Raw genomic sequence first — 17,223 nt, 5'->3', positions numbered from 1 at the left:
CGATTTTCTTGTAGTCTAATTTCTTTGATGGTCATGTTATATGGATATTGCGTGGTATGAGCCATACCATATCTTCCAGTTATATGTTCGGATCCTGTCTTCGGTGCTTATCATATTGTTCTTTTTGTCATTGTTGTGCTTGACTCATTTCGTATTGTAATGTTTCGTGTAGTTTTCCCATATCTGTTTTGTCCAGTATTATATCATTAATCGTATGATATATGGTCTGACTTTGGGGATGTTGTCCATAATTCATGAAGAAGGGTATTGTGCAGATTGCTTCTTGCTTTCCATTGTTGTATGCAAATTCAGCCACTGATAGCAGTTTGTACTAATCATCTTGTTGGTAATTGACGAAAGCCCGTCAATATTGTTCGAGTATCATGTTTACCCTTTCTGTTTGTCCATCCGTTTACGGGTGGAACGCTGCACTCATCCTGTTTTGTATCCCTATTTCTCCAGTTACTTTCTTCCATAGTGCTGATGTGAATAGTGTTTCTCGATCAGTAATGATATTCTGTAGGAGGCCATAAAGTCGGAAAACTTCTTGGAAGAATGTTTGTATAAAATTCCTCGTATCAATATCTTTTCTGACTGGAATGAAATGACTCATTTTGGCCAGACGATCTACCACCACCAGGATGCTATCGCAATTTTCCGATACCGGTAGGTTTGTGATGAAATCCATAGTAATTGTTTTCCATGGTCGTTCGGCAACTTGGTGTGATTTCAGTAATCAATATAGTGCGTGTTTAGCCGTTTTCGTCCTTTGGCATATGTCGCAGTTTTTGATATATCATTTGACATCTTCGCACAGTCCTGGCCAATAGAATGACCTGGTGATAAATTCCATGATTTTAGCCATTCCTCCATGTCCTGCCATTCGGATATCATAGTGTTGTCATATGATGCCTATCCTTATCTCTTCTTTTTCTAAAATCTATTGTTTTCCATAGTACTACATGTTTCCATCCTTCCATTGGCATAAACCCAGAGCAATTCCTTTCATCTCCTTTTTTTCTTCCTTCAATGCTTCTCTTATTGCCTGAACTGTTTTGTCTCTTTCGTTTGCTTTCTCAATTTCCCTTTCCTCCATTGATGTAAATTGGATAACCTCCATTGCCTCGAAGTAGGTTTTTGGTAATAGTGTCTGTATTTTTTGTTTGATTCTTTTGTCTTCTTTCGTTTGTGGTTTGTCACTTGTAATTCTTGTGAGAGCATCTGGCTTTCCACTCTCTTTACCTGGTTGGTATTCGATTTTGAAGTTGTATTTGCTAAGGTGCTCCATCCACCTTATCTGGTGGTCATTCAGTTCTTTCGTAGTCATAAACGGGACCAGATTCTTATGGTCGGTTAGAACTCGGACTGGATGGTCATTGTTCGACACATATCTCCTCTATTCCTTTAATGCTTGAACTATCACTAATAGTTCTTTATTCGCAATATCGTAGTTGCACTCTGTGGGGGTAATTGTCTTGGATCGGTAAGACACTGGCCTCCATTTTCCATCTTCACATTGTTGCAATAGTATGCCTGAGCACACATATTTTGAGGCGTCCGTTTCGATCATTGTCCTTCGGTTTGGGTCAAAATGAACCAGTATGGGTGCCAATATTAGATGCCTTCGTATTGCATCATATGCTTTCTGTTCCGCTTCTCCCCATTTCTATTTCTTGTTAGATTATAGAGTGGTTTTGCAAGCCTGCTAAATCCCTCTATAAACCTTCAATAAAAGTTACAGAATCCCATAAAGCAATGAACATCTGTTTTGTTGTTTGGTTTGGCTCAATCCCATATTGCTGCCGTTTTGACTGGGTCGACCTTGACCCCGCTTCAATTGATGGTAAATCTAAGGTATTCCATTTCCTCTTTATGGAATTCGCATTTTGTTGGTTTGATCTTCATTCCTGATCCTTGTATTACAGCCATGATATTGCTGATATCCTTTTGGTATTGTTGCTTGTTTTCCAAGTAGATGAGTACGTCGTCCAAGTATACGATGCAATATATGTCGAGGTACTTATTAAGTACCTTGTTGATCCATCTCTGGAATAAAGCCGGTGTATTGGTTAGCCTGAAAGGCATAACCAAATATTCGAACATTCCATATCTTGAGGCGAATGTGGTTTTCCATTCGTCTCCTGCCTTGATGCGTATATTGTGATATGCATCCTTAATGTCAAGTTTGGTGAAGTATTTTGCTGACTGTAGTCTATCCAGTGCTTCTCCAATTAAGGGTAGTGGATATCGATCTTTCTTGGTAACCGAATTGAGGGCTCTGTAGTCTACACAGAGTCTCATTTTTCCATTTTTCTTTTTGACGAATAGTATTGGAGATCCTCCTGAGGCGAAGGAGTCCCTGATCTATCCTCGCTTTAAGTTTTGCTCGATGTACTTCCTTAGTTCTTTGAGCTCCACTTCTCCTAGTAGGTATAACTTCTTGTAAGGAATCTCTTTTGTTTTTCCCGTTTTCTCATCTTTGTCCAGCTGAATTTCATGATCAATTTCTGGTCTTCAAGGTGGTAGCTCCGTGGCTTCCTCTTCTTGGAATAGGTTCGTGAATTGATGATATTCTTTTGGAATCAATTCTTTCCATCCCTTTTTGCTTTGGTATTTCTTGTCTTGAATTGCTAGTTCTGTGCTGATGTTGATTTTCGTTAGGACCACTTTTTCGTCGTCATATGTCTATTTGAGAATTCCCATTGTGTCTCCACTTCGATAGTACCATGCAAAGGGTTGTGCTGTGAACTCATTGATCTCGATTCTCTTTGTTGCATCGGGTTGGTTTTGGTCTGTACTTCCAAATCCCTTGTCTCCTCTTGTGGTTTCTTCCAGTTGATCTACTTTGTGTAGATCCTCTTTGTTGATTTTTTTGATGATCAACTGTGCTATTCGATCACCTTTCTGGACTTTGTAGTCCTCTTAAGCCAGGTTGAGCCAGGTTGACCAGGACCATTTTGATTTCACCTGTATAGTCGATGTTGATCACACCTGCCATGGTAATGAGTCAATATTTGACTGCTAGACCACTGCGGGGTGCTATCCGTCCATAGGTGCCTTCTAGTAGTCCGATAGCTATTCCTGTTGCTATCGTTGCCTGTCCATTGGCAGGTATCTTGATTCCTTCGTTGGCATACAGGTCGTGTCCTGCTGCCCCTTTGAAACCCTTGGTAGGCACTTTTACCCCTTGGTCCAGTTTTTGCATCTGGACTTTCTTATCTTACCACATCTCGGCGAACTTTGCATGCAAAGTTTCTTCTTCCGCTTCTCGTACCGGTGTCGAGTAGACCACAGGCCAACTGTTGAGACATCGTGTCGCATATAGTTCGCTTGTAAAGATCATCTTGTTTTCATTCCAATCGATCATTGGATTATGTTTTTGCAACCTTGGCATCCTGAGGACTATCTCATGGTTCTTGAAATCTGCTACTTGAAAGGTTGCCATTTCCCGATGGCTGTCAATGTCTATAGATACTGTCGCCGTATGGGTTATAGGACCTATTACGCTTGGCTTTCTATCTGCTAGGTAGACTTATCTTGCTTTCTTCGCTTCTTTGGTGTGGAGGCTGTATTTGTCGCAGATTTCCTTGTTGATGAAATCTTCGGTAGTCCCAGAGTCGAGCATTGCATATATTATTGTTTCTTCGTTTTTTCGTTGTGTATTTTTGTCTTGATCATCACATGATCTCCGTCTTCTTCTCCTCTTTGCGTGTGTAGTGCCATGTAGTAGTTCTCTAACTTGATGGATTTTCCAGGTCCACATCTTGGATCTTCCAGACCACCGTTTACTGGAGACCCTTATTGATTTCCGCCGGTGAATCTTCTGCGATCATTTCGCGAATGTTGCTTCTCTTTTGAGCTTGGAAATGGTTGTTTCCAGCAGCCCTGGTCTCTTAGTATCTACTGTAGGGTCAGCTTCTGCATTCTCATATCTGATATCCTGCTTTTCAGCACCTTAAGCAGAGTTTTCCGTTTATTCTTCTAGCATATTCTTCTTTAGACAGGTTCAGAGCCAGTCCTACCCTTGATTTGTCTAATTCTATTGGCTCACCTGGTGGTAATGCTCGACTTTCACCTCGAGCTGCTTGCAGTTTGAAGGTTCTGTCCCCGTTCCTGGATGATTGGACCACCTTGTATGCTATAGTATTTTCTGAGTTGTTTCGAACCATGTTCAGCTTGCTTTCCTTATCGATGGCCCATCTTGTAAATCGTTCTGCTGGGGTGTAATGCAAGTTGGAGATTTTCCATGCCTCTCGGAGTCTCTCGCTACAGTTTCTTAGGAGGATGATGAAGAGAGTAGCATCATCAAATTCAGCCTCGTATTCCAATAGTCGGCATTCGTTCCAGTATGCCAAAAAGGTTTGTTTTCCTTGTTGGAGTTTTTACAGCTTTTGTCTTGCGATCTCTTTAGCATTGGGATCCACGAATTGTTCGAAGAGTGTCGCCTTGAACTCCTCGTATGTGACTCATTCCCTCTATTTCCTTCCATCTTGGAAGGGCATGATCTATTGCCCCGCAAGTCCTCTTAGTAGAGATTCCACATATGGAATCTTGATCTCGTCATGGTATTCTCCATATCTTTTAATGGCAAAATACCCTTTACATTGTGCCAAGAATATTTGTAGCTTGTCTTCAGCTCCTTTGTAAGTGTCAGGTTCTTTTAATTTCAGCCGTTGGATGTTTTCTTATCCTGTGTTTCGTGTTGCTGCTAGAAATGCTAGAAACTAATTCTCAGTCATTCCAAGTATGCTAGTGCCTGGTGCGGGAGCGGCTGGGGCTGGTGGTCTAGGTACTGCTGATCCTGACATTCTCTCAAGTCATGGAGTTCCTGCAGGAGTTCTATCGACTGGTGATCCTTTCTCTGGAGTTACTGGACTTGCTGCCCTCGAGGGCTCTGCTGAAACGTGATCTAGGGCGTCGCTGAATCCCCATAGGTTAAGGTTTTGATCGTCGATGTCGATGTCTCCTTCCCTATCCAGGTTGAAGGATACCGTCTTGTATCGTTTGGCGTCGCACTAGGTAACGCTTTGTAATGTAATGATTCCTCCTTAGATAGTTAGTTCTTGGCAATGGGGAACGATACTTCTCTTCTTCTGTTTCTTTTCTTAGTCTTACGATAACACTAGGCCTCTGCCTATGTTACCGATAGTACAAGACCTTTGACTTCTATCGGGAATGCCTATCGTAAGCTTTCTCTAGCTCTTCTTCACGAAGAGCTCTCCTTGGCGTAACAATAACGTTGCAATAAAGATAAAGATTGTAAAGGTGTTTTATATTTGCTAAAGTAATCAGTAGAGAAAGTACTTAGAATAAAGCATGAAGAATCTATCTTCCTCGGCCGTATCGGCCTTCTTATATAGTATTCTTCCCGCCCATAATCATGTGACCCAAAGTAGTCACATGTGTGAAACCAAATCATAACAAACTAGTCATGTGACCAAAGTGGTCACATGCTCAAAACCCATGACCTTATAGCGAGGTTATGTGCAAAAACTCATAAACCAATTATAACGTAATAAACAAGTCATATGACTCTATTGAGTCATATGCGTAAAACCCATGACCTCATAGTGAGGTCATGTGCGAAACATAAATCATATGCGCAAGGTATACCCGCAAGACACTCGCCAGGCGCATGTCCCATGACTCATATTTGAGCCATGTTAGAAAGCATTACAAATCCTACACATAACAAATCATACGACTCGAATGAGTCATATGTGTGAAACAATAACATACCTGTGACTCATAACCATGTGTCACATAAAAACCTTTTCCTTGCCAAGCCACATTCCTGACAGTGGTGATTTTCAAGGTCTCCAGGTGTCTGCACCTTTTAAGAATACCCGACATTGCAAGTTATAATCAGAGAGGTACATAGTCATGTAATAAATAGATATAGTCTGCGAACACTGGGATGCTAAATATAAATATTGAAGTGCCTCTCAAGCTTTAAACATCATCAAGTAATGGAGAAGAGACCTTAACAATATAATATTGTCTTTACGATTCAATTCTACTTTACCTATCTTACTTCACTCTTAGTAGTCATAAACGAAACGAGTGAAGTTCGAGCCTTCCTAGACAATCTCTGTCTACAGAAATGAATCTTGGTTGGCCTAGACAACTCTGAAGTCTATCAGGTTGTCTCCGCCTAACACTAACCGACCCCTATTCTTTTTTGACTTTTCTGGATCAGCCATTTTGGCTGTTATGCAGCTCAATTGTACCTACAAATATCCGGAAGAACCTTCACCTGTTTTGTGGACCCATATGACACCCCGCACTTTAGCTTCCCCCTCATTTCTCTGTTATAGCTTCCACCCCCCTAGAGCCATTGTTCAGGTCATATTATGCATTGTCTGCCCACATACTGTTACCATATCCACCTTTCTTGTTTACATGATATGAGTACATAATTGGTTCTCCCTCCTCTTTCACCAAAGCTTGTACATTTTATACTTCCCATTGTCCTATTCAAGACCTCATGAATCTCTTCACTATTTTCTTTGCGTATTACACTATTTGCTACATAGGCTACCTTGTTTACCCATATGTGTATTCCTAGATGTCTCACTTGTACTGCTTTAAGTTTCCTCTTCTACTAATTTACTTATTCTTTCTAGTTTATGGTCTTTAATATATTCTATTAAATGTCTCTAAATTGATCCTATTATTTATATACCAGTGTTTTTTATCTCTTTCTGCAATCTCCAGTACTAAATGTGCCATGCCCATGATCTGTTTGATGCTAACAACCAGCTCAGTTGTTTCATTCACACCATTTGCCATCCCCAGAGTGATAGTAACTAGTCCTGTAACATCGCTAAGCTTTTCTGAATTCTTCCATATAGCTTATCTACTAATAGGAGTCTATCTACTAAACCCAGTATTATCTCTTGAACTTTCATTATTGATACCAAGTGAGCTGGATAAAAGACATTTAATGCTCTGTAAATATTTCTATTACCTGAATCCACCCATACCCAATCATTCCTAATCTGTCCTATTAACCTCCAAAGCTGGGTTCTGTTACACTGGAGAAGGTACCAAGTGACCTCTTGTGTGTCCTAAAAGTTCTCAACTAGAACACATAAAAGCCAACATATCTCAATTGTAATGTGTTCGCAAGGTGCTAATTACGTTATCGGTAATGGGTACGATAGTTGGCAGGTGGCCTGTGCTTCCAGAAAGAAGGCGAGAGCTGAGAACTAAAAGAGGCTTCGGAGGTGTACTGAGGAACAAAGAAGTAACCGTTCAACCAAGTATATTGAAATACTGTCTGTCGAAGTCTGCCTCTTCTATCGTAGAAACAGGCGGTCTTTAAATACACAAATCTGTTCATGTCTAGCATGAATAAAACTAATCAAAGGTATCAATCGATACACTTTGGTAAAATTACTTAAGTATCAAAGCAATACTTAAAACAAAACATAAAACAAAACCAAGTATCAAACGATACTTAAAACAAACCAATAACCGCTTACCCATACCGGTTACATCAACTAGAAACTTCTTAACAGAATCCATATGAAGGTGTAGATTCACAAATAATTTCTGTAAATAATAAATAAGTAAAAGGTGTGGAAAATTTCTCAAAGTCTGATTGAATTGTGAAACAGTTTCAACAATTGGTATAAAACCCATTGGTTGCATAGTTACTGATCCAACCTGCCCTTTATACTGGTTGTGGTATAGTTCATCCTGAATAAGACGATATAAATTGACTTTGACATTTATTCCATAAATTTTGAAGCTGTCAAGTCTAGCGTATATTCTTAGTATTTGATGACTCGAATTGTTTTTATTTTGACCGCCAATAAACCTTCATGATTATTGTTTTATGACTTGTCTCCCCTGACTTGGTTGAATACATTTGAATATTTCCAAAGTGCTGTACATGGTTCCCAAAGTGACTCAATAAATGTATTTTAACTAGGTTAAAGTCTACATTCTCATCATATATATTGGCAACAATTTCATCTAAATAGCGGTGCTGTTTATCTACAATGTAACGTCTTTTGACTGCCATAACTTCCAAAACGCAATGTTGATTAAGTATCTCATTATTCCCACACTGAATCCTGGTACTGACTACTCTCACTTTCCTGATTGTAGACCTATCTCTTCTGTACTCCTTAAAAACATCTTTGTGATAGTGAAACACTTTTAGGAACTGTTCAAGGTATTGAATTGTTTCATTGGTATGACTTGTATATTGTGACATTTGGGTAAAGTCAACAATACATGAGATACAGGTCAGAGATTTGGTAAATACAGGATATTCTGCGACACTTGGAGGATGTGGCGAGGCTGCAAAACAAGGCAGTAACAATTTAACGAGATTTTGCATCTCTTTCTCAGTCAACTGAGAAATCTGACTGTACTCTTTGTTTGGCGGAAAATAACCAGGATAAGTAGCTAAACTCTTCCAGATAGCATTGAATTATTGTAGCCACTTGTACTTCTTGAGAAATCAGATTATCCATTTCATCAGGTATGTTTTGAATATTCTCAGGTACACAATGTGAAGAATATCTAGTTTAGGCAAGTTGTATTGTTGAACATTAAGCAGCCTCTAAAAGACACTTGGGAGTAATTTAAACCCATAATCTACTAGTTCTTATCCAGCTTACTAGTCATTATCACAGTATTTGTGGAAGAAATTTTCATATTTTGTATAGTCTCGTTTAGCCGTGAGGTGTCTTGAATGGGATCCTAATTGTTCTGACCAGACCTCACAGACAGCATACTGATTTTGTTGAATACGATATAATGTGACATTTTCCAAGTGATCTGCAATCTAAGCGGTGAGATATAGAAAACATAATTGGACCTTTCCATTGACACATTCAACCTCAAGCCTGGAGTTCCCAAGGGTAACTATTGATACAAAGATTACTTCTATCAAATCACAAAGAATCTCATTGTTAATCTGCCACTGCTGTGTATCTCTTGTTACTACCCCCAGCATCTTTGGAGGGACGGGCAAAAGTGATAAAAGGAGGATTGCATGTTTTGACATCTTATTCTGAGTTCTCGATAGGATATTTCCCAATTGTCATATAAATTGGCCAAGCTTTCTTATCCCACAAGAAATTTGTCAAAAATGTTATGTCAGAAGCAGATATGATTGGTACAAGTGTTGCTCTATTGGGCAATTTATCCTATACTTGCTATCAATTTGTCTTCATATATGGATATGGAGACACCATAGAACATCGCATTTGAACTTACCTGTATTTCCTACTACTAATCTGCTGTATGCATTTCGGAATAAATTCACTGAGGTAGCTCTTTGCTATTCCATTCCTGTACAGGGGCGTAAACTAAATCTTGAGCAAAACATCTTTGACTAAGTAGATATTTAGCACAATTAATCGAATTGCGGAAAAAGAATTTATGTTTCAAAGAATCTTCAGCTGGTTCTTCTCCGTCTGGAATGTTTTATTTTTCGTCAATATTGGACAATCTGAGGATACATTTACTTACAGTCTCGCTAAATGATACAAAATCCTCTTTCCAGCTTTTCATCCCCATGCCTGATTCCAATGCATCAACAGCATTAAGGAGCCGATAAGCATATTTAATATTACTGTCCTCAGGCCCTAAATCTTTTATGAAATATTTGTTGATGTGATTTTTTGGTACCTTCCCTTTGATAAACCGCGCAACAGCCTTAAGTATCCATCCATCCATCCTTATAAGTTACCCCCTCACCAACAACTGACAACCCTTCCCCTCCGAAACCCTAGAATCACATCACAGCCCATCACTCAATCCAATCCCATAAAACTGTGATATGCCAGGATATTACCGTGGTGATATCGTATCATAATAAATTATTGTTATGGAGCCGGCATCCGACGCCTACACCCCCCAAACCCTACTACCGTACGCAGCATATCCCGCGGGAACTGGCCCCGCCGGTGACACATCATTTCGCATTCATATACGGGACCGAGGCTATATATATATAGGCTTGTACCGGGCCCGGATGGGTGGACGGGTGAGTATGAAGCATGATTCTGGCCGTGCGGGGACGTAACAATATGGTATCCGAGCTACAGTGCTGATCTTGCACGCGATCGGGGGGGTTGGTAATTCTCCCTGTCTGGGTCGACGAGCGCAGAGAACGAGTGATGTGTTCTCTTGGTGATGGTGGTGGCGGTGGAGGAATGGATTTCTGGGGGGGTGTCTTGTGCAGAGGGAGGTTTAGCATGATCTCATGCTCTAGGGAGGTATATCTTGCTCGAGTGACGTGGTGTGATCTCGCTCTTACCACGTGCCGATTGCCAAGATTTACAATTTAAGGACGATCGCTGTATTCTGATGCAAAAAACAGGAATTAAGATGGCCTAATGGAAATAATGAAAAACTACCCCGAAAGTAACCGTTTCAACAGAGAAAAAAGACCACCTAACTCCACATGTGATATGCAAGTCCATCAACTCCCTATCTTCCTAAAGACTTCTCTCTAATAAACATTGATGAGAGTACGGATAAAAATGCTAGTACTATGCCCAGTAGGAATGCCTGTATACAGTTAGCGCCACGTATGTGGAGGAAGTGGGAGAGCAATACCGAATGCAACGCATTTTGATACGCCGCTAGAACAAGTTCTCTAGTGGCTGGCGTGAGGGTGTTGATTGCGCTGAGGGAAGAGCGGACTTTATGGACGATCTGTTACGCAAAACTTAGCATCGAGGAGAGAAAGAGGAGTGGAAGGTTCATACCTCATCAGCATCAGCGCCATCGAGAACCCTGGTCAGCTCCCCTCTCAGACTTCCCTGCACAAGCATAGAGCTAACGCTTATGCCCGTAACCTGACCGAGAGCCCTAAATAGATAACTAACAGCGGTGGCAACCGCCTGTTCTTCATGTCCCGCCGCGGCAATCAATGCAATAAGAATGCTCGTAACACCAATACCATTTCCGAACCCCATGCAAGCGATACCGGCGGTGATAGTTGGCATTGAGTTCCCTAGTATTCCCGTCGCCAGGAACACCGGGATAGTGCCGGAGAAGAAGAGCGTGTAGGAAAGTACGGTTAGGTAGTAGTACTTTCCCGTCTTCTCCATAATGAGTCCGCCAAAGAGTGAGCCGGATACACCGCCTACAATTGCGGGAACTAGGCGAAGACCGGCGCCGCCGGCAGTGAGAGAGGACACGGCTTGATAATAGAGGGGTAGGTAGAAGAGTATCGCCATGTATCCTGCGAAGGAGAAGAAGTATGTCAGGCAGACGCTCAGAATGGTTCTTCTCCGGACAAGGTGAAGAGGAGCGAATGGTTCCGCCGCGATCTTGGCCTCCACAAGACCGAATAGAGCGAATAGCACCAGGGAAGTGCATAATGAGACGATAACGTATGTATCCTTGAGCGAGAGATTTCCACCTCGGTCCAGGCCAAAGAGGAGGGTGAATACCGCGAGCACGAGGACACCAGCTCCCAGGAAGTCAACGCGCCTCACCTGAGTTTTGAAACTTGCTTTTTGAGGACTGGCCGAGGGGGGGAGATGCAGCGCGACCGAGACGACAAAGATAGCAAGCATCGCGATGGGGAATTGACCCAAGAATGACCTAAATATCATACCACATTAGCACGTGTATTAGGAGATAAGGTTTAGCACCGCGGGATATTCTTACCATCTCCAGCCAACGCTGTCCGCCAAAATTCCGCCTTTAATACCTATCAGCTTTGCTCAATCATCACCCGACGAGGGAGAAACCAACCCAACGGCGCACCAATCGCAGCCCCACTTGCGAAAACGATATTCATAATACCTTGAAAAGTCCCTCGAGACCTTAACGGCACTATATCATTCAGTAATATGGAAACCACCGTTGTCATACCGCCTCCGCCGACACCTGCGAACGCCTACACGGCAGCGGGTAAGCACAGCTCACGATTGGGCAAAACTCCAAAGAAACATACTCTTGCAGCGATCAGCTCCCCCATAGACCTCGCAAGCCCACAGCACAAGCATCCGATTCCGAAAACGGCATATGAAAACAATAGCGCAGATTTCCGCCCGAAAATATCACTCGATTTTCCATACAACGGTTGAAAGCTCGTCGTCGTAAGCAAATATCTAGACCCTCCCGAGCGGACGGTCAGTCTATTGCTCCCTGCCCTTAGTAATAGGAAATACGCACGCGGTGGCAATCCAAGAAGTCTTATTCAACTCCTTCATATCGCTTCCGATAGCTCCATACGAACTCACAACAATAGTGTTATCCATGGCTGCCAGGAAAATCTAAGACACAGGGGCTGTTGGTTAGGCAAAAAAGAAAAACATAAGGGGCCTCGTGGCAGTCCTGAAACTTCCTCGGGAGCAAGCGAAAAAGCAAAACAAACCCCGATTGCCATGGCAGGAAGTATGAACCTCAACTTCACGCCAGGGATCCTTGGACCGTCTGGTGCGGTTGATGCCGCCGCAGAATCTTTAATCCGTGCTTCCTCATCAGTTGGAGGGGCATGCTTGTCGATGTGAGCTGCCGGGCGCTCAGCGAGCAAAGGGGTTCTTTCGTCGTCAGACATTTTAACGCAGTTAAAGGGGGGAAGGAGGAGGGGAGAGAGGGAGAAGAGAAGAAGAGAGGGGGTGGAGGGGATGAGAGAAGAACAGAAAGGTAGCGAGGAGCAGGACAGGGAGGAAGGGATAAAGAGGAGATGGGCAAGCCCTATGGTATTATATTCAGGAGGGTGGGAATCTTTGTGAAATATGCCAGAGTATAACAAGGTAAATTAGTGGATGGTGGGAACACATCGGACGGCGGTCGGTAAATTTAATAGGCTCACCAAACACCGATCTTATTGCACTCCACTCAGCTACGGTTACAGAACAGCACACAGGCCCAGAAGAAGAGGAGGAAGAACCAGTTGGCAGTAAGACCGGCACTGGCGGCGGAACGGGTTATGTCGATAATGGCGTTTGGTGGTTACACTCTTTTTGTTTGAGGATTGGGTAACCTCCTCATGTGTGGATGTATCATATGTGTAAGTATGGATGGTAACTGTACTGTACTCGTACAAGCAAGATGTGGTTGTAAAGCGAAGATAACTCTCATCCAATCCATTACCGCCTCGGACTTATCGAAAAATGGAATGGGCTCACCCTTTCTTATTCCCTTTCCCACAATGGTTGCGGAGCACGGGAGCATTGTGAGGTACAGCGCATTGTGCAGATGCGCGTACTAAAATTTCCCCTCTTTCTTCTTCCTTTTCCTCGTCCCTCTTTTCTCCCCTCTTCCCTCTTCCCCTACCTCATTATGGACGGGAGACTACCCGTAAATAGAAGAATGCAGTGTATGGGTACGAGTATGATATGATACAGCCAGGAACTAACTTAACTTGGCACGGATATGATACGGGAGATGACTTTTCCGACGCCTCGGGGATGGGTCAATGGAAAAACGGTGGTTCCTGTCATTCCTTCTTTTTTTAAAAAGCTTGCCCTTTCCTTAACTCCACCAGTAAATTGCTGGCATTTTGAGATCCTGCACTTTTTGCGTTCTTCCTCCATTTCCCACCTTGCAGGAAAAAGTACTCGTACTCGTACTCCGGAGGGCTGCAACTACCTTTCCAATTGGGTACGAGTATTCGCCTCTTGTTCCGCTTTTGGAAAGGAAGAAAGAAGAAAGAAGAAAGAAGAAAAAAGAATAAAGAATGAAGGAAAAAAGGAAAAAAGGAAAAAAGGAAGAAAGGAAGAAAAAAAAGCTGGAACTCGGGTGGGTGACAGCAACCAACCATACTTGTATGGATAGCTTGCTCCCAACCAATCCGAGTAAAGGCCCTGTTACCTGGAGACGAGGAGGAGAGATGACAACAAATCAGCACACAAAATTCCCGATTCAAGAAATATCCCACCCTCTCGGCCATTGTGCTCTACACGGGTGGTGGAGGGTCTAATCTTCGGACACCTTCGTATTAGCCAAACCGCCATGAATACCACTTTTGGAAACAGAATTTCTGCTCTCTTGCAATTGACTGGCCTTGCTGCGTATCGGAAATGACCGTTCATTCATTCATTAGAAATGTTTAAGGACTGATCCCAATATCTAAGTACAGACAGGATCCAGAATTGGAATCCGAAAAAAGAAATACCGCCATAGCCACAGAGGTATAGGGTGCCATAGCACTCATTGAAGCAACAAAAAAGTATCCATATCATACACCAAGCCTTAACCCCCCCCCCCCAGATAATGCCAACATCAACGCGGGAACCTACATACAAGCCTGAAAGCTTGAGCTTAGAGGCCATCGAATAAGCCAGCCCCTGTTGCACCATGTTGGACAGGCGATAGCTCCGCTCCCTGGAGAAGCGCGTAGGTCTCCACGGCATTTCACCCCAAACCTCCACCAGAGAGTGCTCAAAAAGTTAGGCAATCCCTTTGTCAGCCATACCTCGTGCCAAACCATTCATTTATTCTCTTTTTGCACTCCGGCGCGGTTAGTCCAGGTTGCTGGATGAAACGACAGTGCCGTGGGTCTTCTGGTGGCGCTTCATTTGATCTAAAGGGCTGGATGTTAGCAATTTGGATATTATAAGGTTCCGGCCGGTTCGACCAATTCGACAAGTACCAAAGGAGATCTCGCGAGAATGTACCTAGCCTATGGAATGATCTATCGCACCCGGGGAAGCCGCATCGATGTTGTCCAACCGGGTTGTGCGCTAATTGGCGACGGTAGTTGTTAATATTTAACTTTCCACGTCTTATTTTGCGCCATCACGCGCTACATCTCCGCGTCGAGGGAGAGAACTTACTCTTGCGGTGCTTGGAGAGGTTACTGCTCTCCGAAAACCGTTTGCCGCATCCAGGGAAATCACACTGCAATGGTCGCTCTCCAGTATGGACCCTCTTGTGCATCGTCATAGCAGACCCTTGGGCAAATTCCTTGCCGCAAATCTATTCCTCAAAAATCAATACCACCATCCTCTTTCAACTAGTCTCGGAAGCGCTGGAGGAGTGGAAGAGGTAGTACATCGCATTTGTAGGGTTTTTCCCCAGTATGAGTACGTATGTGCTGCTGTAAAGCTTGAGGCGCGGAAAATTCTTTCTGGCAAAACGGGCAAGTACAGCTTTTGTCTAATGTAGAGCATGACTGTTAAAATAGCGATACTAAGGCACTTCAAGGCATTATTCTTACAGCCGGTATGCGTCTGGATGTGCCTTTCGACCTTCCCCTTCTGACTAAAAGGCTTGTCCTTTCGATTGCACCCTTCCCAGAAACAAAAGTATCCCGTCTTTTTTCTCAGTGCCGCGATATGGCAATCCTTTGCGTGCTGTTGAAGCTTTATGGCACTACTAAACATCTTCCCACAAACGTGGGAACCCCCATCGGCGCCCACTTCCAACCATTCACAGGCTCTAGCTTCTGACGAGGGAGGCTCAGCCTCAGTGTCGGGCTCAGGAATATCATGAGGCGTTGTAAAGTGCTCATTGTGAAGGTGTTCTTCCAAATCATCAATTCCATGGGCTTCGGTATTGCATGAACCCCATAAACACTGCTCTGTTGGTCCCTCCAAGTGAGTTCGTAGATGCGATTGGAGATCTGCATCATTCTGGAAAACAGCATTACAGCCCTTCCACAAACAGACAGTTTGATACACATGAGGCATGTGCAGGTCCTTAACATGGTCCAGCAGCACTCCATGGTCCTGAACCTCTTGACCACAACCTGACCATAGACATACTGGCTCGGCATTATAATTGATGTGACTGCTATTAATATGATTCACCAGAGAATTATTATCCATGAATCTCATATCGCAACCATCATTCCAAAGGCAGTTGACTTCGTGCGCACACTCATTGAGCATAGCATCAGTTGTTGCGTGATGTTTTGGGTACGGACAATAGTTCGAGGTTGACATTGGCGTGGAAACTCTTCGACGCTTTGAGGGGGCAGAGTAGTGCTCATAGTTATTTTCGTAATCCGCGTGAGGATTTTCAAAGAAGGCACTTGACGAGCGTGAAGAAGCCGAGAGAGGATAAGAGAGCGGTTGAGAGTGAGAGCGAACATCCAGATTTAGAAGGGTTGGCTCCACGTTTGAGTACGGCGCATGTGACTGACGCGCAGGCGGTGACCATCCGATGGTGTTATCTGTTTGAGCGCTGACAAACGTGGAAACCTGAGGAGTCCCGAGGACCGAGCGACTACAGCCATCAACTGGGCAGTCGGACTGGCATGAGGGATGGGATATGTCCTCCTCACACCCCTTTTCCTGACAAGAATCTTCATGGCAGTAAGTCCCCATGCAAGAATTCTCCGAACACCTTTGGTCCTCAGAACAATCGTCTTTCTGGCATATAATAGTCTCATGACAGACATCTGCATCTGGACATGGTGTGCTGTGGCAGTCTCGATCCGAGCCTGACCCTTCAATGCATTCCTTCTCGTCACAGATCTCCACCTCGATCAAACACCGATCGCTGCATTCTCCACAATCATCATACTCGCAATTGTTTGCGCAGTCACCCTCGGCGCGAGGCTGTGGTGATATAGAAACCGGAAGAGCAGCTGCAAGGCCAGTGCTCGACCCCTCGGTAATCTTCAAAGAACACATAGAGCCATCGTATGGGACAACATTGGCTAGAGAGGTGCTAAATAGAGAGCCAATAATGTCTAGAGATGAATCCCGTATTGGTAGGTTCTTGTGTTGGCCGCTTTGATGTTGCTCGTCCTTGTCCTGCTCAGGTTGGTGATGGTCAAAGAAAGGATGTTCACGAGGGACGGGCGAAATCATGATAAATCTCGCTCTCTTCCGGCGAGTGCCGGCTGTTTGAAGTGGTATGCGGGAGTCGGGGTGATAAGCGGTGTGGGTATCGGCGAAGGGTGAGGGAGGGGGAGGTCGGTGGTTAAGGGAGAGTGGGCGCTGTGTGAAAACGCTGGCACGGGAATCATAATGAGACGGCATTATGGCGGCAGATACAAGTACAGCAAATTCCGTCTCTCTTTCTCTCTATCTCTCTCTCTCTCTCTCTCTCTCTCTTTTTTTTTTTTGTTAGGGGTGGGGAGGAAGGGAGGGTGAGGGAGGGATTACAACAGGATTGTCCACCAAGGTTCCTGCGTTGATGTGTGCAGCGTGCGCAGTAGCCAGAACGATGCGTAGCCCTGAGAACGGACAGTATTGACAAGGCTGTCACAGTGTCACACGTTTTTCTGTTACACGGGCTTGAACGCCTGTCACCCTGAAGAGATTGGCGGTGGTACAAGTACAG

At 43.7% G+C, this 17,223-nt stretch overlaps 3 protein-coding genes; 1 reads left to right on the top strand and 2 right to left on the bottom strand.

Annotated features, from left to right (window-relative positions):
- Nucleotides 1-10,248: 10,248 nt before the first annotated feature.
- GSTUM_00003260001 (uncharacterized protein) lies at nucleotides 10,249-12,541 on the bottom strand (the record flags this gene model as incomplete). XM_002836893.2 has 8 exons in its annotated part: nucleotides 10,249-10,536; nucleotides 10,585-10,683; nucleotides 10,737-11,580; nucleotides 11,647-11,680; nucleotides 11,734-11,878; nucleotides 11,936-12,092; nucleotides 12,157-12,257; nucleotides 12,359-12,541. The coding sequence occupies 8 exons, from the start codon at nucleotides 12,539-12,541 to the stop codon at nucleotides 10,456-10,458; spliced, it is 1,644 nt and encodes a 547-aa protein (XP_002836939.1). The 3' UTR covers nucleotides 10,249-10,455.
- Nucleotides 12,542-12,660: 119 nt separating this feature from the next.
- GSTUM_00003259001 (uncharacterized protein) lies at nucleotides 12,661-13,198 on the top strand (the record flags this gene model as incomplete). XM_002836892.2 has 1 exon in its annotated part: nucleotides 12,661-13,198. Exon 1 carries the CDS (start codon nucleotides 12,977-12,979, stop codon nucleotides 13,196-13,198), a length of 222 nt encoding a protein of 73 aa, XP_002836938.1. The 5' UTR covers nucleotides 12,661-12,976.
- A 1,529-nt stretch (nucleotides 13,199-14,727) lies between these two features.
- GSTUM_00003258001 (uncharacterized protein) lies at nucleotides 14,728-16,919 on the bottom strand (the record flags this gene model as incomplete). The annotated part of the gene is made up of 3 exons (XM_002836891.1): nucleotides 14,728-14,907; nucleotides 14,984-15,087; nucleotides 15,149-16,919. 3 exons carry the CDS (start codon nucleotides 16,917-16,919, stop codon nucleotides 14,728-14,730), a joined length of 2,055 nt encoding a protein of 684 aa, XP_002836937.1.
- Between the last annotated feature and the right edge of the window lie 304 nt (nucleotides 16,920-17,223).

Source organism: Tuber melanosporum (assembly GCF_000151645.1).
Source record: "Tuber melanosporum whole genome shotgun sequence assembly, scaffold_165, strain Mel28".
In the NCBI taxonomy this organism is placed as follows: Eukaryota; Fungi; Ascomycota; class Pezizomycetes; order Pezizales; family Tuberaceae; genus Tuber; species Tuber melanosporum.
The sequence above is the reverse complement of the archived record's forward strand: the minus strand, read 5'-3'. Positions and strand labels throughout refer to the sequence as shown.